Source organism: Chiloscyllium plagiosum, unplaced genomic scaffold (genome assembly GCF_037043375.1).
Source record: "Chiloscyllium plagiosum isolate Xiang-an unplaced genomic scaffold, Cpla_swu_hap1 HiC_scaffold_22, whole genome shotgun sequence".
Classification (NCBI taxonomy): Eukaryota; Metazoa; Chordata; class Chondrichthyes; order Orectolobiformes; family Hemiscylliidae; genus Chiloscyllium; species Chiloscyllium plagiosum.
The window spans coordinates 49,817,686-49,841,909 of record NW_028270160.1 but is presented as its reverse complement, the minus strand read 5'-3'; the positions used below and the strand labels follow the sequence as shown (position 1 = coordinate 49,841,909).

The window sequence follows — 24,224 nt, the reverse complement described above, 5'->3', positions numbered from 1 at the left end:
ATTTCTCAGAAGAGACTGCACCTTAGTAAACCCTAAAAATGTCTGAAAACACTACACATCCACTGAAATCCTTTTGAAGTGTACTTACTTTCATAAGGTCAACCAATTTGTGCACAGAAAGATACCACAAACCCCAGTTCGAAGAGCCAAATTGTTTCTGGCAAAGGGAGAAATGCTGGCTTGGGCAATGGGAACACTCTGTGCTCCTCCTCAAATAGCCCAGAGACATTTTTTTTAAACAACGACCTGAACAGATGGTTGTCTGACAGCTCATACAGGGTGGGACAAGTTGGAGAACATTTACAATCATAGGAAATTTGAAGCTTAAATCTGGTGACATGAAGTAAAATTATATCAATATCAAAATGAAAATGACCCAGATGTTTAAAAACATGGTGTGTGTACAGAAAAAAAAAACAAAAGAGTGACAGAATAAAAGTTCATTACAAAGGAAGAACGAACAAACATGGGAGACTAATGGAAAGAAATTTAACAAGCAGGGAAAATCAAAAGATGAGCATTTTTCTTTAGATGTTCAAACCTGTTTTCAGCTATATTGAGTGACTGTGGGCATCAGAGTTTGTCACACAGAAAACAATCGTAAGACTTGTTTCTAATATTTTTTTTAAAAAAGGCAAGTTTATTTGGCTGTTGCTCATCAGTTATAGAAGTGAAGTTTTATCCTACTGTGAATGACGACTGCGTATCTGTAACTATTTATATTACTGGCAAGTATTATGCAGAGGAATTCAAATACTATTTCTCAGCAGGGTTTGCAAAATCACAAAATATGCCCAAGGAAACTTGCTGTCCTTTGGGATGTGGCTTGGGTAGCCAAATTCAATGTTCCCTTCAGATCCTTATCGGGATCACTAAACACTGATGTGCAATAGTTTCAGTTTTACTCATGCAAAATCCAACCATGGACTCTTAAAAATAAGTTTGCGTCGTACTTCATTCATAGATTGTATGCGAAGTAATTTTTGTTAATAGTCACTTGGTAGTACAGAATTTGAGTATTGCTGAAAAAAAGGCACACAGTCAAAACTTGTCATCTTTCACTCATCGGCACGGATGCAGGAATACCAAAGAGGTATAACAATTTAAATTGCATGAGGAAAAGATTTTGATTAGTAAGCAAGTGGACTGTGATTGATCAAGGGTTTACCGTGGTGAATGCACCAGGAAACTACTGCCCTTCCACTTTTGTTTAATTAAAAATAGCACAGTTTTTGGACAAACCTATTTTTCATCCAGAGGACTGGATATATATGATTATGTGTAGCTTCTAACAAGCATCTATGAGTTACAAGCCTGACTAATAGTTTTAAATTTGGTGTTAGTCTAATTCTTAGCACTGAGCACTTAGGGTTGTTAGTAAGTGCTGTCCAATCACAGAATCGCATCTAATATCAGATGTTATGTTCTTGGTTTTATTGAATACGGTCAGTACTTTGCTTTTTATGAACAGCTCAAGGACCATGCTGTTTGTTATGATCTGCCAATCATTGTGAGGTACAGCCTATGTACCAGGCATCTCATGAGTGCTGATCTTCACGCAGCACCATCACTCATTGTGTGTTGGGTGACATGTCATTTCGGCTCGGTTAGTGCTAAAAACCATTCACATTAATGCTGCATATTAGTAGTGTTTAATGGCTAGCTTCCCCTGTTTTTCTAATTTGAGATATTTTAGCTTTCCAGGATAATTTCAGGTAGAGAGAGCACTTCTTAGCTTTGGTAAGTGGCAGCCTTAGGCCCATTCATATGTGCAATACACAGCAATGATCTGACAGGGGTAGTCATTATCCCTCAGGATAGCTTTGATGTGTCTTATTGCAGTGTCAAGGTGTATAGTGAGCTTATAATTAACAATGATGAGATTGTTAAGAAGGTCAGTCATAAAGCCTGTACAGACGTACAAATCTTATCACGTATATTGAAATTGGCAGATTTAGAGATCCCATTAGAGGATTTCTCAATGACCACATTGTGAAAAGGGTGCATACTGAATGGCTTCAGTTCATAGGTGAATTTGAGTATCGAATTGAGCCCTTTTCTAACTTCTGGATATACTCTTTAAGAAACTGGATTGTCCTTAGAATACTGAAACCACAGTTATTTTAGCATAAAATTCATTTTATTTTCAAAAACAGATAGCAACATTGAAATAGCCACCATTCTTGTGGGAACTCAGATCTGTTTTTCACTTGCTGTAGTGTGTGTTGGAATTCTATAATGCTCAGTGCTTGATTCTGGTGATTAGTTTCCAATTATATTCTCATTTACTGGAGAGCAGATAGTGACAGATAAGGATATGATAGGAGTGGAGCCAAGAGAAAGCATGTTACCTTAACTTAATTTTCTACCTCTGGTCACCCAGCAAGCAACATTGATTATGTAAGTGAAAAATGTCCTGAGAATTTTGGATGGGTGCTTGTGAAGGGGGCAAGTTTAAGATTTGAACATATATAAATGTTACGTTAATGAAGCTGATCCTTCTCCTGCTCCCCTTGTTGTGAGGTACTTTGCTCACTACAGACTGAGTTTTCCTGGTTGGGTAACTACAGTCTCAGAAGTGGTGGAGGGTGGTTGGGATGGAGAGAAAGATGGGAGACGTAAGAGGACAGCTTCTGGACACGTTCCCACAGCTGGAAAGTATTCCATGGGTCACAGAAACGTACAGAAATCCCCTCTCCCACTCATGTTGCAGAAAACTTAGGGTTGCTGGCCCACTGTTTAGGTGAAGCCTGTCCAAAATCCTTCATAAGATGGCAAACACAGAGGCAGCCAATTCACATGCTGCTTCTGTGAATAGTGCACCCCACCAGGCATGGTGCCTGTGACTGCACTGTTTCCACTGGATTCCATTGTTGGCCTCAGTGAGAAGAATCCGAGTCTGTATCACTGCTGAGCGACAGCAGAGAGAAAGTTGAAGGCTGGTTTTGTATCTCTCTCTCCCCTGAGAGAATTCTGATGGGAATAGCCTTCAGCTCACCTGATGAGAGAAGACGTGGACTGGATGCCAACCACTGTGACTGTACTGAAGAAAGCAAACAAATCTATTATCTCACTCACCAGATTGTCACATGTTTAATACATTTACTTTTTTGGAAGAGAAGTCAAATCTAAATAAAAATATTACCTTTTTATGATGACTACCTGGATTTGCAGTTTGGGACATAAAATGGTTTTGATACATGGAACATGTAGTGTGAAATTTGATTGAGTTAGATTTTCTAATGCTGTGAGATACAAACATAGTTACTACGCACAAAATCACCAACTTCTTCCTTGCATTGCAATTATTAGTAAATTTGTTAGTCCACTTAGCACTGTTTCCCTGAATCCTAATGTCAAATGTCTAACACCAGTTCCCATTATTTTATGGCTCAGATGCAAATATGATGTATGTACTGTTATGAAAATATAAGCAATACTGTCCTTTAAGAGAGTTGAAAGCTAGCAAGGACTTAAAGCACACAGAGTACGGAACATTTACAGTGTAACATTTGGTCCAGCAGCTAGAAGTACCTGGGTTGCTATGAAACTAAAACAAATTCAAATTCAGCCAATCAGTTTAAATTATGCCCCAAGATTCTAAACACTAATCAAGTTTGAATTTGATATTTTGACAGTATTAAAACCAACGAAATGATCTGATGCTTTGAGGTATAAAACTGAAACAAATTAAACTGTTCGAGGAGAACTGCCAAGCCACCACCATATGCAGAGTGCTCTTAGAATAGCTCTCTTAAAGGTACCTTTATCTATCAATAACCTGTGAAACAGAAACCCTAAGAAGAAGAAAAGAAGACAGAGGAAGATATAAAAAGATGATTCGACAGCTGGCTGGTTTTGAAATTTGAATTTTTTTATAAATCTTAATCGGGGAGTTTTATTGGACCAGAGGGGGAAGTAAAAGATAGATTAAGAGAAAGGAGTTGCAAATAGTTGTTAGTTAATATTCTTTGTTAGACTTAAAGAATAAAGTCCTTAAATTTGTTTTACTTTAAATCGTGACTTTGGGGATAGTTCTTTGCCTCTTGAATTTTAACAATTATATAACGGGGTGAATCTTTTGTGTTGCTGGTTTAAATTAGCAGAGGGTTTTACCCCATGTCATAACAATACCAAATTCTCTTGGGGGTTAGGGACGGGGTCAAACTATTGATTCCATCCACACACTGAACAGCCGTCTATTAATGGGGTTTTGCAATAATGATTGAGATCTGAGACAAAGCAAACTATTTAGAATTGCATGATACAGATTTTAAAAAATGACATTTGAACACATCCAAGATTGTTAAAGCAGACTCTGTGCAACCGTCAAAGTTTGAGTGTGTAAACCCATCACCGCCACACACAAGAAGTGGCTGTTCTTTAAGCGTCATCTGCCCTCGAAAGTTTGGGATGGAATTGATGACCTGCAAGAAAAGCAGTTGCAGATTATTCCAAAGATAGCCATTTCCCACCATCCTAGTTGAAGACTTCCTTCCCTGACTGTTGTGCCAGTAGTTCCTGTCCCATGTAGTGCTACTGAGTTTAATTACATAAAGAAACTAGAGAGCCTAGTGAGTATTTACCGATGTTATTGGCTGTGTAGAGAAAAGAGTCATTGCTGCTCGCAATGCTTAAAAATGATTTCCTACAGGTGAGGTTGAGGATGAAAGGGCTTGGTTTCACTTATAATATAAGCTATATCATCAGTTAAGGGCCAGTTGTACATTACCTGAGATCACCCACTCTCTGATCTGCTGAGTTTTATCAGTCATGTCCATCCCAAGTATCTTTCAGATAAGGATTAAATTACTAATATTGACCTAATATGACCAGTGTGTGGAAACTGACAGTATTAATGCACAAATGCTTCTCTGATATCCCTTTGCTATATTAACAGTGACATTAACCTCTTTAAGATAAGCTAGTTAAGGGCACTATTAAAACAGCAGACAGAAGAATGTTGCTCACTTGTGTTTCCAATAAAATTTCTAGTCCTTTAGGTAATAGATAACAATGTGGGAATTAATAAAACACTCAAGTGCAGGTGGGCCAAGATTTTGTTACCATGATTTCAATAACTTTTATCTTCACTTGTTAGAAAGTGACAATGTGGTGTAACTAAAAATAATATAATTGTTCTAAGACTCCTTTTGCTCATTAAGTCTGACACTTATCAAAGTGGAACTCTGTGACACTGTGCCAAATAGATAGAATGGACAATGTTTGTGTACTGGAACATTTTACAATTTCACTTTAATTTATCAGCACAAAAATTGAGCCTGTTATTCAGTTGCTTCTCTGAGATAATGATTGACCCATTAAAATAAGCCAGTTATCTCCACTCTGGGTTGTTGGTAGTTGGTTTTGAAGAGAAGTTATTAAAGAGATGATATAAATGGCACTGTGAAAATTTAGAAATGAGTAAGGTAATGTAATCAGAGTGTTGGCTGTACAAATTGATGAGAAATGTTGGAAAGCAGCAATTATAAAATGTGGTTGCTGTAGTTTGATATTTATTTCATACTGTATGTGAAGAGCATTGAGCTGTATAGCATGGGAGGATTCTGACTGAAAATGAGCCACAGGATTGTAAAAGTCTTCCCCAAACAACTCCAACATCCCATAACTAAAAGCTATTTGCAGTCATCATCTATAATTACGTATATAACAACTCAGGTGAAAGGCCTAATACTGTGAATCTGATTTGTTATTGTAATGACTGACAAATACTTAATGCCCCATACATTTTCTTCAAGCCACGCTGGTACAGTGGTTTGACTCCAGCCTCAGATGACTGTCTGTCTGGAGTTTGCATATCCTGCGTGTCTGTGTGGGTTTTCTCCGGGTGCTCTGGTTTCCTTCCCATAGTCCAGCGTTTTGCAGGTTAGGTTTATTGGCCATACTGTCCAGGGATGTGCAGGCAAAGTGGATTAGCCATGGGAATTGCAGGGTTACAGGGATAGGGTAAGGGAGTGGGTTAGGGTGGGATGCTCTTCAGAGGGTTGATGTGGACTCGATGGGCCGAATGGCCTGCTTCCACACTGGAGCGATTCTCTAATTTTGTTTTCTCTCTAAAAGCATTAATATTATAGACTTAGTTTTAAGTGTTACTTCCAATCCTCAGGCCTCTCCAAGAAATATTGTTTTCCTTCGTGCTCATCTCCGCTCTAAATGGATTCAAACCTTGCTTGAGATAGTATTAAGCTAGAAAGTGAATGCATTTTTGAACAAATGTCATAACTACTGTCTTTTAAGCAATAGTTATAATACAATGGGTACATTTTTCTCTTACACAGGGAGTGAATTCACCATTTCATTTTCCAATTAAAACTGGCAAATTGCCTTCTGGAGGAAGTCATACTGAACATCAGACACAGCGGAGATTCAATGTTCAGTTTGCCAGTCCCACACACATGCAGCAGATTCATGCTCAGCACAAAAAAGTGCTTCTTGTAATCCTGCTGCGTTGGCCATCAATGTGGGAATTCCAGCACACTACATGACAAAGTGCCAGCACCTGACTCTGTGAGTCTCCATATGGTGAGCTTGATTACAGATGCATAGTCACAGGGAGAGCTGGGCAGGGGTAGGCACTCAGCCATATGGAAGTACAGGTTCAAGTGCTAATTACAACAATAGCTTGCATTTATATAGTGACTTTCCCTTTGATACTATATCCATGCACAAGGGCAGAATCAAAGTAGTAAGATTGAAGGTAAGCATACAGTTTTGAATAGAGTATTGGGGTTCTGTTGAAAAAGCAGACAGATAATGTTTGCATTGAAAAGGACAATAAGGTGAAAGAGCTCGGGAAAACAACAGCCTCGTTTGCATTCTAAAAAACAAGAAATTGCTTTGACCGAAAAACTGTGTTGTTAACTTACTATCCTTTATTTTGTGTGACACCCAAACAGATTTATACCATGCGAGCTTTGCCATTCCATAGCACCTACATTAACTTAATTCAGCCAGGTCTCTAACGCTTTCTGGCAGTGATACCAAGTATGTCCTGGGCACACATGCCCAAACAGACTCACTTGGCAAAAGAGTCGAGAACTCTGAGGGAGAGGAAGAAACATGACAAAGTGGCATAAAAAGGGAACAAGGTTCAAGAAATAGGGCAATAGAGCTTGACAATAAAACTGAAGAAGCCCTTAAGTCTCTGTCGTGATGGAGGGAGGATACACAAACATTCCAGACACGCTGTAGTCCTGTGAAATTTAACAGCAGCACCTGATTATTATTTTTAACTGACTTTTCTGTTACACATGATCTGGCTGGCAGGCCAGAAAGTCAGCAGTAGAAGACCCCAGGAAGAGGTCAGAGATTTGGGCATGATTGTTGGCGACCCATTGATATTTGGTAGTGTGTGAGGTTTTGTTTGGGAGGGGGTGGGTGTTGGTGTGACAGTTGTGACCATGAGGAAAGAAGCATTCTGCAGAAGGTTTGCTTGGGGTCAGGGATACTCTCCTGATTCGCAGACAGTTTCCCAAGTTCTGGGAAGGCCAAGTGGCAACCTTCAAGCTTAAATCAGGTCAACAACTGGACAACAGGAGCCTGGTTTCATGCTATAATGAAATGGCCTACCATTCCAAGACTTGGCCAGTCACCACTACCTCCCCTTTTGTTTCTTCCCAAACATCATAGATGGGTTAATATTAACCCTTATGTGTAAGCATGTAACCTTACTTCAGAGTTAAGTATCATGTATCAGTAACAACGAGAGACTGCAGCAAGTGTGAATAAACCAGCATCTCAAAGTCACTGTTAAATATTCTACAGCTTGTCTGTTTTCTATACACTCCAATCATCTGACATTCCATCTCACTCTGTGCTCTGCTGTCCCATCGCTGGAACTTCTGCTCTCCCAGCACTTCTCAGCAGCAAACACACTTAGGTACCAATATTTTTTTTGGCCAAAGATTATGGTATTATCGGTGACAATGCAGCATTCTGTTTCTCTGCATAACAAGAGCAGTACACAGTGGCCCTTCCATTTACCCATGTCCAGTTGTATAGCTACAACACACAAAACAGTGACACTCAACTTGAGCTGCTAACAGTTGCTAAATGTAAGAACTGAATCGATTTGTCCCGTAGGTGAACCTGTCACACTGTAGAACTCAATTGTATTGTTAAGAAAGTGAAATCATTCTACTTGAACATGCATATGTGCTTATTTAAACTTTCCATTCAAAATTTGAAGAGCAAGGCTGAACATTCTAGCTTTCCCAGAGGTTGATTTTTAAAAGGTTGTTCTGTTTGGAAAAAGGTCACTCAGTTGCAGTCTATGATTTTGAAATGTGCACATAATATTCAGTGCATCAGTTGGTCCAGGTTTGTAAACTGTGCTGAAAAAGCTGACCTCGCACTTGGCTAACTAATCGGGGTGGGACAGTGGCTCAGTGGTTAGCGCTGCTGTCTCACAGTGCCAGGGACGTGAGTTTGATTCACCTTCAGGTGACTATCTGTGTGGAATTTGCATAATCTGTATCTGTGTGGGTTTCCTCAGGGTGCTCCAGTTTCCTCCCACTGTCCAAAGATGTGCAGGTTAGGTGGATTGGCCGTGTTAAATTGCCCATAGTATCCAGGGATGTGCAGGCTAGGTGAGCTAGCCATGGGCAATGCAGGGTTACAGGGATCTGGGTGGGATACTGTTCAGAAGGTCGGTGTGGACTTGATGGGCTGAATGGCCTGTAGCGGTTTTATGATTCTAACTTGGCTAATGTACCTCCCATGACCAGATCATCTCCTCCACCTGGCAATCTTGCAGTAAAGCAGGACCACTGCCTGCCCATGTGACTCCACTACCAGCTACCCAGGACTCCTATGTAATTCTGCCGAACAAATGTGTTTGAAATGGTTATACCACTCCTGGTAGAGGGTTTCAGACAAAGGGAAATTCAATGCTGTTGTCAAAATGTTAAAGGAGGACTTTTCATGCTGCAGAATGTGAGTTTAAGGAGCAGCAGATTCAGGTACTGGGGGAAGAAATGTAACAAGACTCATGACTGCATTCATGTTTGTGGTTATGGGCTAAAGTCAGGGTAAGAAGGGACCAACTGATGGACAGTGAGAGCAAAAAGAGGGTAATTCCAGCTGTATGGAAGAGCAACAGAATGGATCAATTGAGGAAAAATATTTCACCTCTCAAGGGAGCCAAGGTTGAAGTCAAGATGACCTCAACCACAGATGTGGTCATTCACTTCATTATTTCCTCTGCTCTTTCCCTGTCATCATCACAATGTCAAGGAAGCTCAACTTTACGCAGAGTAATCTCCACAAACGCTCGAGCGACAGATGGACTCTCAGTCGTGCTATCGATTCTCATAATCACAACGTTTCAAAGGAACAATGATTTGCTCCGTATGTTCGTGTTGCCAATTTTCGGGTGATGGTGATAATTTGAGATAGGTTTGGGCCAGAGAAGATTTTGGACTAAAATGAATTTGTCATTTAAACTTGAGCTACAGGTTAGCAAGATCGCTTTTTTTAAAAACAACAAGCCAGGCATTGGGCTGCACTTCTAGAGGGCTAGAATTAAAAAGCAGGAAAGTCACGCTAATTCTGTACTGAACATTGCTTTTAGAGTACCACATGTACCTCTGGTTGTCATATTGTGAAAAGGATATAGAGGAGTTGGAAAGGCTGCAAAGATGACTTAGAAGTTTAACAACAGAAATGTATGGATATTTATACAAAGAAAGCATTGAGAGACTGGGTCTTACCCTTCTTAAAAAAAGAAAGCTGATGGGTGACCTAGTAAAGGTTTTTAAAATTATGAAAAGTTTTGGTAATGAATCCGAGGTATTGTTTTTCTTTGTGGGAAAATGAAGGCCATCATCTAATCGCTAAGCAACTAAATAGGGAATTCAGAAGGAATTTCTTTACCCAAGTAGTAGTGAGAATGTGGAACTCATGACCACAAGGTGTGGTGGATGGGAGGGTATGGATGCATTTAAGGAAAAGTAGAAAAGCATGTGAGAGAGAAAGGAATAGATGTAGATTGAGATGAGGAAAGGCTCGAGTGTGAGCATCATCACTGAACTGGACTAGAATGGCCTGTTTCTATGCTGTATATTTATCGACTGCACTCTCATTAGAGAGAAATGATTGGTGGTACTTTGAAATGAGGGTCATCATACCCTAGGCAAGGGGAGAGGTTGAGAAGGAGAGTCCATCAAAGTAACCTCAGCTGATGCTGGAACTGAACCCACACTATCAGCGTGATTCTGCATTGCAAGCCAGGCATCCAGCCAACTGAGCTAACCAACTCCCAATTTTAAGTTGGACAAAATGGGTTGTGGCCTCCCAAACTGGGAGTTGGTGACTTCAAATTGAATGTGGTGGTGGAAAAACTTAGAGACTGGGGATGTGACATTCCTTTGAAGGAGAGTTCTGCAGAAAGATGGGTAGCTCTGAGATAATCAGGCCTTAGTGTTCCATTTTATGTACTGGGCAATGCTCGTAAAACAGGAGGAAATCCTGCTGAGAGGATCTAGGCTGCCTTTGAGTAGATATGACCATTTGAGCAGATATTGGTAGTAGCTGATTCTTGTGTAAATCTACAATAGTGAGAACTGATTGAGTAGAGCCAGGGAGGAGAGGATTCTAATGCCAAACTAAAAAAGAAAATTACAGGTTTCCTTTGAGGATTTCAAAACTGCTTTTTTGTAAGCAGCTCTGAGGTGCTGGGTTATAAAAAGTTCTCCATGCCTTCAGAGCAATTTTGTTCAGCTAGTGAAGAATGAATGATTGACACTGCATTAGTAAGAAAAAGCAAAATACAAATACCTTTAATTAATGTGGTTCAAATTTGGCTACATTAACAATTTGGTAAAATTTCGATCATACCACAAAATATGGCTGAAATTAATGTTATGCCTTGATAAATTGATGCCAATTAGAGTCATGGAGAGTTACAGCATGGAAATAGACACTTCGGTCCAACTCATCCACGCCGACCAGATATCCTAACCCAATCTAGTCCCATTTGCCATCACCTGGCCCATATCCCCCAAACCCTTCCTATTCATATACCCACCCAGATGCCTTTTAAATGCTGTAATTGCACCAGCCTACACCACTTCCTCTGGAAGTTTATTCCATACACCCAGCTCCCTTTATGTAAAAGGGTTGCCCCTTAGGTCCCTTTTATACCTTTCCCTTCTCAAATCCACCAACTCTGGCAACATCCTTGTAAATCTCTTCTGAACCCTTTCAAGTTTCACAACATCCTTTCAATAGGAAGGAGACCAGAATCGCACGCAATATTCCAAAACTGGCTAACCAATGTCCTGTACAACCACAACATGACCTCCTAATTCCTATACTCAATACTCTGACCAATAAAGGAAAACATAGATGACGCCTTCTTCTCTATCCTGTCTACCTGTGACTCCACTTTCAAGGAGCTATGAATCTGCACTAGAAGGTCTCTTTGTTCAGCAAAACCCCGAGGACCTTACCATTAAGTGTATAAGTCCTGCTAAGATTTGTTTCCCAAAATGCAGCACCTCACATTTACCTAAATTAAACTCCATCTGCCACTCCTCAGCCCATTGGCCCATCTGATCAAGATTCCATTGGACTCTAAGTTAACCTTCTTTGCTGTCCACTACACCTCCAATATTGGTGTCATCTCAAACTTACTAAATATACCTCCTATGTTCACATCCGAATCATTTATATAAATGACGAAAAATAGTAGACTCAGCACCAATCCTTGTGGCACTCCACTGGTCACAGGCCTCCAGCCTGAAAAGCAAACCTTCACCACCACCCTCTGTCTTCTACCTTCGAGCCAGTTCTGTATCCAAGTAGCTAGTTCTCCCTGTATTCCATGAGATCTGACCTTGCTAACCAGTCTCCCATGGGGAACCTTGTCGAAACCTTTACTGAAGTCCATATAGATCACGTCTATTGCTCTATCCTCATCAATCCTCATTGTTACTACTACACAAAACTCAGTCAAGTTAGTGAGACATGATTTCACACGCACAAAGCCGCGCCGACTATCCCTAATCAATCTTTGTCTTTCCAACTATATGTAACTCCTGTCCTTCAGGATACCCTCCAACACCTTGTCCACGACTGTCGTCAGGCTCACCGCTCTATAGTTCCCTGGTTTATCAACCTCCAGTCTTCCGGCACCTCACCTGTGACCATTGATGATACCTCAGCAAGGGGCCCATCAATCACTTCCCTAGCTTCCCACAGGGTTCTAGGGTACACCTGATCAGGACCTGGAGATTTTTATGTGTTTCAAGATATCCAGCACCACCACCTCTGTAATATGGACATTTTTTTCAAAATGTCACCATCTATTTCCCATATTCTATATCTTCCATGTCCATGTAAATACTGATGCAAAATACTCGTTTAGGATCTCCCCCGTCTCCTGTGACTCCCCACATAGGCTGTCTTGCTGATCTTTGAGGGGCCCTATTCTCTCCCTAGTTACCTCAATTAGGAGGGTGCAATGACTTTGTATTTATTGCTTTTTAAGGCCTTCTGTGTTTGAACATGCTGAAATCGGAATGAAAACCTGGCTCAAATCCATTCTTCTTGAAACACACCTGAGCCTATTGTTGTACTTCCCAAGCATCAGAATAAAAGCACAGTTTTTGATTCTGATTTAAATTGAGAATTTGCTCAGGACACGTCCACCATGATCAGAATTACCTGCGAGTATCTCCATTTGTGACACTTGATGCCAATAGACTTGGGCAATCCTGGCAGGATCTGTTGTAGCTGTTCGAGGATGAGAGGTTCTACCTCTTCCTTATCTTTCTGCATGTTCTGAGCTCCAAACTGAACTGTAGTGTGAATAATTATGGAAGGTCCAACTTCAGGGGATTCTGCTGAATAAAAGGGAGGTGAACTATTTAAATTATTATGGACAGATTGCCTCTGACAAAGAATGTAACAAATGAGAATTGGAATAAACCTACAGCCCATCAAACCTTCTCTACCATAAATATGATCATTGCTGATTTTGGGCTCAACTCCATTTCCTTCCTGCTCCCAATATTACCTGATGCCCCAAGAGACCAAATATTTCTAACTCAACCTTAAGTACATTCAATAATGTAGCATCCATAACAGTCTGGGGTGAAGATTTGCAAAGATTCACAGCCTTCGAATGAAGAAATCTTTCCTCCTCTCACTCTTAAGTGATCGTCCTGAAACTGTCAGCCCTTATTCTAAATTCAAGGGAACACATTCTTTCAGTATCCACCCGATAAAACGCCTTCAGAATTTTACATGTGTTAATAAGAAACCCTTGCATTCTTCATGGCTCTAGAGCAAATTGGCCCACTTTGCTCAGCCTGACTTGTTGGGCAACTTTTTCGTTCCAGAGTATATCCTAGTGAACCTTCACTGTATTGGTTCCAATGCAAGTACATCCTTCCTAAAAATAAGGAGACAAAAACTGTACACAATATTCTAGGTGTGGTCTCACCAAAGTCCTGTATAAAAATAGCAAGCTTGGTTTATTCTCGTATACCAATTTCCTTGCCAAAATTGCACTTGATCTCCCAACTGCTTATCTAAAAGCTAATGTTTTGTGTTTCTTGTACAAGTACCCACAGGTTTCTCCGAATGTCAATACTTACAAGTTTTATGGCTTTTAAAAAATACTCTGCTTTTTATAAGACTTACCCAGCACCTTGTTGCCCACTCACTTAACCTTTACAGTGCATCTCTTTACAGCTTCTTTGTATCCGCCTCACAGCTTGCATTCCCACATAGTGTTTTATATCATTAGCAAACTTCGATACATGACTGTATTTTTTGTCTAAATTGTTAATATAGATTGTGAATAGCTGTGGTGCCAGCACAGATACAACAATCACAGCCCTCCGAATTGAAAATGCCCAACTTATCCTTACAACTTACTTCCTAAATGTTAACCCATCTTCTAACCCTGCTCCATGAGTCTTGTGTATTAGCATTTTGTTTTGTACGATGTCAAACATGTTTTGAAAACCCAAGTACATCTACTGCTGCTTCTTTTATCTACATTACTGGAAAAAAATCTCAAATTTGTCAAACAATTGACTTTCGAAGACCACACCATGCTTTTTTAAGTTGGTTAATATTTTTTCCTTCCTAATACATGATGAACAGGTAATCGGTTTTAGGTGTCAGCTGAGGGATAAATATTAGCCAGATTTGCTGGGTGGGCTTCATTATCCTTCTTCAAAATACTGCCAAGGCATCTTTTACATCATCAGAAGTCACATGACATCAGCCTATAGTCCAACAGGTTTATTTGAAATCATAAGCTTGTGTGACTTCTGACTTGGTCCACCCCAGTCCAACACTGGCACCTCTACAACTTTTACATCCACAGACAGTGTGATTAAAGTAAAAGTACAGTTAATGTGCAATCTGGTGTTGATCAAGTATTGTAAAGGAATTCCTGATGAAATGTTTGCTCTTGCGCTGTGGGGAAAATTAACAGCAGTACTGACCTGAATTGCGTTTCTTATTGTCAATGGAGATGAACCTTATGCAGGGATTATTGACGATGTACTTTGCCACCCAAGGGACACTAATCCGCGTGCCGGCTTCATAGAAAAGGGCCAAAGCAAACCGTGAGGAATATCTTGCTGTTTCCAGTTGCAGCCTCTGTGATTCACTTATTACTACAATAAAGAAACATTATAAAAATCAAATGAAAAGAACAGTGTCATAAAATCAATGTTTTCTTTTAAGAAATGTGGGACACGTGCATAGTCAATATTTATTTGACTAAATTGCAACTGCATTACAGCTGTGCATCATCAAATATTTACGAGGAGGGGGCCTGAGTTGTAAACCAGCTCAAACTGATGGGGTGAGCTGTCTCTCTAAAGGCTGATAAGAGTCAACACTGAAATCAGTTTAAGTACTCTCAATTCTGCTCTCAGGGGACAGAACTCCATAGTGCAAAGACCACACTGCCAATTCGTCATCAGCACTAAACAATCATCTTAATCTGTCAGGCTCTTAATGTTTTGGAAATGGGCAGAAAACAAACAGATTAGTCAATCAAATGATTGGCTGAGAGAGCCCAAGGTATTAAACTTTTATTTTGACGCGTGTAGAAATACAGAGCTAATAGACACATGCTCTTAAGAAGTAGACCCTGAATGGACCAAAGGAGGATGCAGCCAATAGAGGTTAAAATGGGAGTAGATGCAGATCAGAAGGTCTGAAGGTGTTCAGTTTATGAACATAAAGGAATATTGATACACCAGTTCAGGGTCACCAATATATCTTGCTTTAGTGGATCTAGAAGCTGCTTTATGTTCCAAATAGATTAACTTCACAGCAATCTATTTAAATTATTCAACTCACATGCATGTTAGGAACAAATTGTCATTAATTATTATTGGGTTATATGTAAAAATGTTAAAGCAATGAGGCCTGGCTTTGATTTTACCACAATGGATGAAAAGGCAATTTAAAAAAAATGTACGTATGTCTGTTAGATGTTATTGTCTAGCCAACAACACATGGTGTTAATAATTTAATCTTGTATTGCTTGTTCAAATCTGTCCTCAGATAGGGGATCTGCTTCCTCAATTGGATTTCATGTAGTTTTGCAGTGTGCTTGTATTGAATGGTTGTTGGATAGCTTTTTCTGTGATGAATACTGGGCAAGTTCTAACAGTACAGACTATTAGTTCATAGTGACGGCCGATTTTGCAGTTTAATTGTACCACTTGGGCCTACTGCTTGTTTTGGAATATATTGTGTTTGCACCATAAACTACAGATTGAGCAGGATTAACACTGTCACAAAATATTCTGTTCACTGATTTTTGTAAAGATGGTTTTGTGGAGGATACAGGAAAGGCTGAGTTATTCTAGGATTTGATGATGTTTCAAGTTAGGTTGCAATGCATGAGAGTGGAGTTATACTGCACATTGTGCATGGTGCAAAGCATTGATTCCTAAACAGTACAATTCTTGTCAGAAGAGTTTGGCATGATTTCACAAAATGTAATGGATGAGGAACTATTCATTTTTGTGCCAATTTGTGTACATATTCAAGTATCTGAGCAAATGTTAAGATGCATATGTGTACAATCATGATGTACACATGTCAAGATATACATGCACAAACTCTGAACACACATTTAGATACACATGCACATCCTGAACCTAACTCTATTACACATGGTAAAGTACTGACACAGAACACACATTAAGGCTCACACACACACAACTTTAAGTACATGTTAAGGTACAGCCATAGGCATTCTGCCTTGCTAGCTTAAAAGTGAATGCGCAGAATAACTAGTTTCCCACTCTAAAACCAAGCAGTACAATCAACTAGTGCTCAGATTGTAACCAGAGAACATTAGGGAGTTGCATGTACGCCCACTCAACCTCATTACGATGCTCCGTTTGAATTGGTGAGAAGCTAAAAGCCATCAGAACTGCTGCACACAAGGAGTGATTGCATAAGCGCTTTGTCTATGGCTGATGCAATCTGGGAGTTGTTAGATACCCATTTAGCTTTACAAGCCAAATCTAAATGTTTGGCTGCTTTGCTTATGTTGTTGAGAAGGATCGGTTGCCAAAAATGTACAGTATTGGCTAAACTGTCCTCCTGAATCAATGATGGATTGCTATTTGTTAGTTTTAGATGCCTCTACAATCGTTAGCTATCAATATGAATACTTTAGTACTGAACAAAACATAGATTATCTATAAATCAATTACTAACTTGTAAAATGTCAACTGATAAACAGTTATTTTATATTGGTAAAGTTTTGATTGTAGCAGTCCTTTATCTTTAACAAAGTATTAATTAAGTTAGAAATAAACCAGTCAGAATGTCCATCAAATAGCTGATAGAAGGGTGGTTATGTAATAAATTAAACATTATATGCTATAATTACAGTCTATTTCAGATTTATTCAACCATTGTTCCTTTAACATGGGTTTTCTATTCATTCAGTGCATGTGGATAACCGATGAACAATCCTCAGTCACAATGTTCATGAATCACTGTTTTGGTTCTGATTTTGACTCTTATTTTAAGTGCAAATTTATTTCTAATAGTTTACTGAATAAAACACTGAAATTTGCCATTCTTTGTTGCCAAACTGCTTATATGTTTTTGAACTTGGCTGACTGATGTGGGAAATCAGACATTGCTTCACAGATTGGCTCAAATATACTGCTTTCATTAACTAATAATCCAGATGTTTATTGAATTGATGAGTACAAAACCATCTGATGTAGGGCTGTATTAGCATTTAAATAATGTGCTCACATTTGCAATTTTATGTTTATGAGAAAGAAGAGGAAGCACTGCACTTTTATAGAAGCTTTCATGACCTTATGATGTCCCAAAGCGCTTTCTGGTCAATGCTGTGCTTTTTAAATGTAGTCACTGTTGTAATGTGAAAAATTTGGTAGTCTAATTTGTACAGTACAAATTCCCAGGATACTGAGGCAAACTCCCCTGGTCTCCTTCAAAATAGCGTACAGGACCATTTATACACAACTGAGAGAACATACGGAACCTCAGTTATCCAAAAGTAACTTCTTAAAGACTGCACTGGAGGGAAAGCTTAAATCTCCATTGCAGAGGCTGAACTCTCAATCTTCAGACTCAGAGATGAGAGTATCAATGCTAAGGATTGATACCTTAGTTGGATCAGGTGAAGGGTGGATGTAATGGAGATGCACATGGAGGAGATGATAGTACATGCCAGTTGGACATTACTATTAATGAGGCAAGATGTGTGTTTGGTGCTGAATTTAATTTCTAAACAACGGTGTGGGTTAATGCGATGCTTAGAGCACAGTGTCCTGGAAACAGAAAATTGCAATATCTGAACCAGCAATATAAAACGTCTCTAACTAAATAACTTAATAAATAATATAAATATAAACAGAAATGACATAGTATTCAACATGGTATTGAATTTATCCAGCAAGTAGCTACATAACTGAAGGGATCATAAAGATCTGAATCTCAATCTATGGGACAGTGCAGTGTTGGATGATGTCAGCCAGGGTAGTAGTGGGCACTGTGATTGGCAAACTCAGTGAAGGAAAGTCACTTGGAGTTCCTGTCCCTGATTGCTACTCAGTGAAATACAGAAACCTATTGTGTGGATTGGATGAGACTCATCCACAGTGCACTTCAACTGAGATTCAGTGAGTAGCAGTCTCACCTCTAAGTCCCATTCCAGAAACTTCAGAGCATTATCCAGGCTAACACTCCAACAGTAATTCTTCTGTTGTGTGGTTTTGTGCCCATATCTCAGAGTTTCAGTTTAAGACAGACTGGTGAAGGCAAGGTCAAAAAATATCTTTAGGCCTGGGCTTCATTGGAATGCCACTTATATATTAAAACTAAATAATACAATACATGATTTTCAATGAAATACCAGACTCTTGTCTTAATGATACATATTTATAGATTCTTCCACAAACTCTATGGGTTTCTCTTTCCTCTTCACTCTGCTCACACTGTGCCATTTATAAACTGTGAGGAGCAGCATCAACCGAGATTGCTCCAGACTCCTAAAGCCCTGATACAACATACTGTGGAAGTGACATTCTTGGAAATGGTGTCTTTGAGATGAGACATGAATCTGCCTTCTCAGGTGGATGTGAAGGTATTATTTGAACTCCTGACGAGAACTCTAACCTAGTGTCCCAACTGCCTTCAATCAAAATAAGAGTGGCATTTTTGTTGATACATACTTTATGGAGAAAAGCCACTAACTTAGTTATAGAGTCATAGAGATGTATTGCATGGAAACAGACCCTTCGGTCCAATCCCTCCATGCTGACCAGATATCCCAACCCAATCTAGTCCCACCTGCCAGCACCCAGCCCATATCCCTCCAAACCCTTCCTATTCATATACCCATCCAAATGCCTCTTAAATGTTGCAATTGTACCAGCTTCCACCACTTCCTCTGGCAGCTCATTCCATACACAATTCTTTTCATTCATAATAAATATGGAGTCATCAGATAGAGATTTCCCCTACTGACCTCTAAAATAAAAGCTAAGACATTATTTTCAAATCAGTGAGGTGCAATATTCTGGATGGCACTAATAAACATAGATTTTGTAAATTGTATCATTCCCAAGTACAATTTTCCCTAATGTTCCTCTTGGGGTTCTGTTGTCAGCCGGTCAGTATCTTATGCAAGTGACCATGTTTTGAGATGTTGCTGTCATTGTCCCTCCTCACCAATTTCCACACACAATAAATGAGACCGTCTTTCATGGGAAAGAGACAGCGGACATGTGGTTTCACTCAGGTCCTTCTGTAGTTCTGCATTTACACTGTAACATTAGCAGCATGGGTTGTAACAACTTAATAACAAAAAGGCATTGGTAAACTTGGAGTAACGGGTAAAAATGTTTGACTTCAATGGAAACAAAAATAAGGAGAGATAATAAAAAAAGGTCACTGACTCACTATTATCCTAACCTACAAAGCCTGACGTTTCCCTGCTGTGTGTTTTCTATATTGCAGAATATTAGAACATAGCTGGCCCCAGTTAAAGTTTTCTTTTTGACTTGTTCATCAAGTCAATAGGTTAGGCTTTTGCCCGAAATGTCGATTTTCCTGCTTCTCGGATGCTGCCTGAACTGCTGTGCTCTTCCAGCACCACTAATCCAGAATCTGGTTTCCAGCATCTGCAGTCATTGTTTTTAACTCGTTGATTTTAACCCTACTAAGAATCCTCTTGCAAGGATGCCTGCATTGAAGAAGTTTTCCTCCTCTCTCTACAAGAATCTCAGGGAGTCCCTCTTCCACTGCAACTCCTTGGTCATTTCCTCTGCCCTGAAGCTCTTCTATGCTACTTTCTCCCCACCCCCACCCTCCTCTCACTTATCTCTCCACCCTTCAGGCTTTCTGCCTGTATTTCTGATGAAGGGCTTTTGCCCGAAATGTCGATTTTACTGCTCCTTGGATGCTGCCTGAACTGCTGTGCTCTTCCAGCACCACTAATCCAGAATCTGGTTTCCAGCATCTGCAGTCATTGTTTTTACCAAGTCAATAGGTTAGCCAAGCCAGGAAAAGCACAAATTGACCAATAGTGGGTACAATCTCTTAAATGGCCCTAATCTTACATGTAATTGATTGGTAAAGACAAAGACTTACTCTGAAATTGCAGTAGGACATCATTCAGATTACAGGATAACTATTGTTGACTTGTGTTTCAGTAGAAAAGTAAAATCTAAAGCGCACAAAGTACCGCTAGCAACAGTGATGAATTTAGAAATGACTGAGCGATCAAGGCATGAGCTAGATTTCCAAGTGGAGTCTAGGGACAAGTGCCCTCCCACACAACATTATATTTAGAATTCTGACAAAGTACAATTTATGTTTTTTAGCAGCCTGCTGTCATTCTGCTTCCAAGTAAGAGTATGCTTTTTTTTCTGGAAGGTCTGACATATAATGTCGAAAAATAACTAGTTACAGGCATTTTAAGTGTGCAGGCAATTCTTTTGCCGAGCATTCAACATGTAATCTGTGGGCTCAGTATATATGGATGGGAGGATCGGTGCACAGGGTCCTGTCATGTTCAATATACTTCCTCTGTTTTCTGCTGGTCAGCTGTTGACTATGTAAATTATGGGAGAGTCTGGAAGAAAGATCAGGAAGATACTGGAAGGAAGGTTGTCAGAGGGAGTGTGAATTGAAGCTCAGGAGGATTGAGTCATACAGAGCTACTTATGACACAGAAAGAAGCCATTCAGCCCACTGAGTCCATACTAGCAAACCAGTCAGTTCCATTCCTTTGCTCTATCCTATAGCCCCTAGAAGTTTAGTTCATGCAAGTGCACATCCAATTTCCTTTTGAAATTCTTGATAATCTTTTCTGCTTCCACCATGCCTATAGTTAGTAAATTTCAGGTCATTACCACTCGCTGACATTCTACCTCACATTCCTGCTGCATTTCCTGCCCAAGAACTTAAATGTGTTCCCTAGTCCATGCACCATCATCAACGAATGGGGGGCAGCTTTCCTTTGTCTATTTACATGTTATTATCTTGTAAACGTCTGTCAAACTGTCCTTCCATCTTGTATGGCCCATGCAGAACAAGCCAAAATTCTCCAGTTTAACCTGTCGTCACTGCCAGGCTTTCAACCTCTTACTTTCATTAGCATGGGTGAATACCCATTATCAACTAGCTCGCATTCACTGACACAGTCTTGTGCAGCAAAACCAGACAGCATGTGTATACACTAAACTAACTACATGCATGAGGCATGTAACTGGCAAGGGGTAGATGTCTCGAAGCTCAAGTGAGTTCCAAACTTTCTTCAGTACTTGGTTCCTTCATAACCAAGTTGTTTCTTTGCTCAAATGCTTACAGTGCAAGGGATGAAGCCTGATTGGGTTAACAAGCCTGCCCAAGTGAGACAGGTACACTTGCTCTCACCAGAAAACCTCACCACAGTGAGTAAGTGGGGCTTAACTCAAAAGGGGCCTCCACTCAAAAAGTTCAGATAGTAGTGGAAGGTTAGGTGGAAAGGAAGAGTAGAGGGAGAAATTTAAAGGGTTCAGTCATCAGGAACCCTGGAAGAATCCTTGGGAATAGACAGGGAGGAAATTGGGATGTACAGAAGACAATCACAGTGATGGAGCGTGGGGTCACATGAAAGGATGGGGAACATAATGGGATAGTTAAGCGTGTTAGAGAGAGAAAAAGAGCAGGCAGATTGAATAAGGAATAGTGTTAGGCTCAGGCCATACATTTTACTTATTTACTCTCACTTGCATTTTTACAATGAATGACACAGTAAAGCTTCAACTGTCGCCACACTCTGGTGCCATTTTGAATAGTTTAAGAATAAAAAGGATAAAAGGTATCACTGAGACAGAGTCCTGAACCCGGAGTCAGTGACACCTGTTGCAGATTGCAGAGGGTCAGAGAGATGCCAGAGGAAAGGAGAAGGCCATCTACAGGGATGGGGGAGAATCTAGGGCAGAATGGGAGGAGAGAAGTGAACACATCAAACAATACTGTCTTGCTCCTAAATCAGCTTGTAAAAGGAAACATTGCGGAGACGCATACTATAAATGTGGGGGCTGAGATCTGTTTGCAAGTGTTCCTGCACAAACAAATACAGCTGAGGGAATCAGAACACAAACTGGAAAAAAACATTGCATGAACACTCAATTAAGGCCTTAGCACTGAAGGGAAAGCACTCACTGGACAATAAAGGGGAATACGCTGTACCAACCCGAGTGATTCATCTCACTAAGACTCCCCAGCGGAGGGGGTGATGATAAGAGTTGGCAGGGCGGGGGGGTGAGTGCCTTCTGTGGGAAGCTGTTTTCCACATGCAACTGTTCCCAGGCCAATGTTTCAGAAAGTTAAGGGCATTGGGGATGAAGCCTTTACACGGTCACGTGTATGGAAAGCAATGCAAAGCTCAAGGCTGCAAAGCTGTTGCACTGGTGGTTGTGGAGGATCTCCCTCTCCAGAAGTGACAGGACATCAGGTTTTCACCCAAGACATGAACAGCTCAGTGATGACCCAAACAGCAGCTGGACTATGTTAAGATCTTAAATGGAAAGCAAACACACAGTCCCTGATATTCTAGCACTCAATGACCGCAGTGTCGAGAATGGTGATTATTTGCTGTGCCCTAGCTGGAGCTGTGCTCTATGGTGTTTAGAAGGATGAGGGTGATCAAATTGTAACTTATAGGCTTCTGAAGATTGAGTGGATGTGGAGATGATGTTTCCACCAGTAGGAGAGACTAGGATTCCAGGGCACAGCCTTAGATGAAGGAAACTTTAAAACAAAGATGGGGAGAAATCTCTTCAGCCAGAGGGGTGAATCCGTGGAGCTCATTGCTGCAGTGTCTTTAAGGCAGAGATAGGTTCTCGATTAGTAAGGGAATCAGGGGTTAAGGGAAGAAAGCAGGAGAATGAGAAATGTATCAGCCATTATCAAATGGAGCAGACTCAATTGGCTGAATGGCTTTACTTTGCTGCTATATCTTATGGTATTATGGACAGGGTGAGAGCTTAGAAGAGGAGGAAATGGACCAGCCATCTACTCCATCAATAGAGATGAAAGAGAATCTGATGGAGATGCTGAGTGAGTTTGCCTCTGCATCTCTGTCAACTCATTAATGATCATGTTCAGAGACTCCTCATCTCTCCCTGGAAGGACCTATTTTCCAGCAGTGCTCAGAATGTCAGCAACCTTGGCCAGTAGTTTCTCCCTTAGCTGTAGGTCCATGTCAGAGATGTTCTCCCCAGAATCTCACCCTTAGCCCTCTCTAGATGGATCACCCACTGAGAGTGAAGAAGTGGGAGAATGGGAGAGATGGTGCACTGTCTCTGACTGCTCCACCTCAGCATGTGGTTCATATGGCTAGACCTCTTCATTTTTATTGTCCTGGCTTGAGAGTTGGATATGGAGGCCATTATAGGCAAGCCCAGATGTACAGGGACAGCCAGGAGTAGCAAAAGGAGGCTTTCTCACTAGGTGGCTGCTGCTATCTAATCTTCTATTCAGCTTGATTATCTACTTCTCACAAGGGTCAAGAGCCTAATGTCAAGCATGCCATCTCTCCTCTTAGTGCAGTCCATGCGTATTGTCCATACTGTTCTTCTGTAGAAAGAGAGACATGTTAAGAGACATTAGTATGAGCACTTCCCTTGAATTTCTGGGCACAGGGAGAACTACGAATCCCCAGAGCTGTGATTTTTTTGTATGTTCTTGTACTTCAAAAAGAATGCAGTATGGGGGTGTCAGGAGTTAAAATAATTCAGTGTCAAAGAGCTGGAGTTGATGTAAGTCTATAAAGTACAATATGAAATGTGTGTCTCTCTCTGAGAAAACTGAGGTGTTCAACCTGAAGACACCTCTCGTGGTCGAGCTTTTGTGCCAGCTCTTGGTGCGAAGCGAGAAGATGGGTATGTTGTAGTTGTGGTGGAAGGTGGTGACGACATGTGAGCTGCTGAGTGTTGGAGCTCCCTTTATGTTTTAAGGATGAATCCTGGCAGAGGCAAATGGGACCGGTTTAGTTTGGGAAACTTGATTGGTGTGAATGAGTTTTATTTGAGAAGGACAATGATGGCAAATTTGAATGGGAGAGAAAACAGCATCAGGGGAAAAAGAAACATTAACAACATCAGTTAATGGGCAAACATCAATTAGGTCCCATGGATAAGGCAATAGAGTCATAGAGATGTACAGCATGGAAACAGACC

General features: G+C 40.4%; 1 protein-coding gene across 4 annotated transcripts in view; it reads right to left on the bottom strand.

Annotated features, from left to right (window-relative positions):
* Positions 1 to 2,592: 2,592 nt before the first annotated feature.
* Positions 2,593 to 24,224, bottom strand: part of rnls (renalase, FAD-dependent amine oxidase) — a 165,313-nt gene continuing 143,681 nt past the window's right edge. For 2 of the 4 annotated variants that reach the window (XM_043712401.2, XM_043712396.2), the window contains exons 5-7: positions 14,484 to 14,657; positions 12,688 to 12,866; positions 2,593 to 4,427 (exon numbers count right to left, since the gene is read on the bottom strand). In XM_043712401.2, the coding sequence (XP_043568336.2) occupies positions 4,248 to 4,427; positions 12,688 to 12,866; positions 14,484 to 14,657 (533 nt within the window). In that variant the 3' untranslated portion in view covers positions 2,593 to 4,247. The remainder of the gene's footprint in view (positions 4,428 to 12,687; positions 12,867 to 14,483; positions 14,658 to 24,224) is intronic. The other 2 variants (XM_043712397.2, XM_087999044.1) reach the window with 2 other exon arrangements.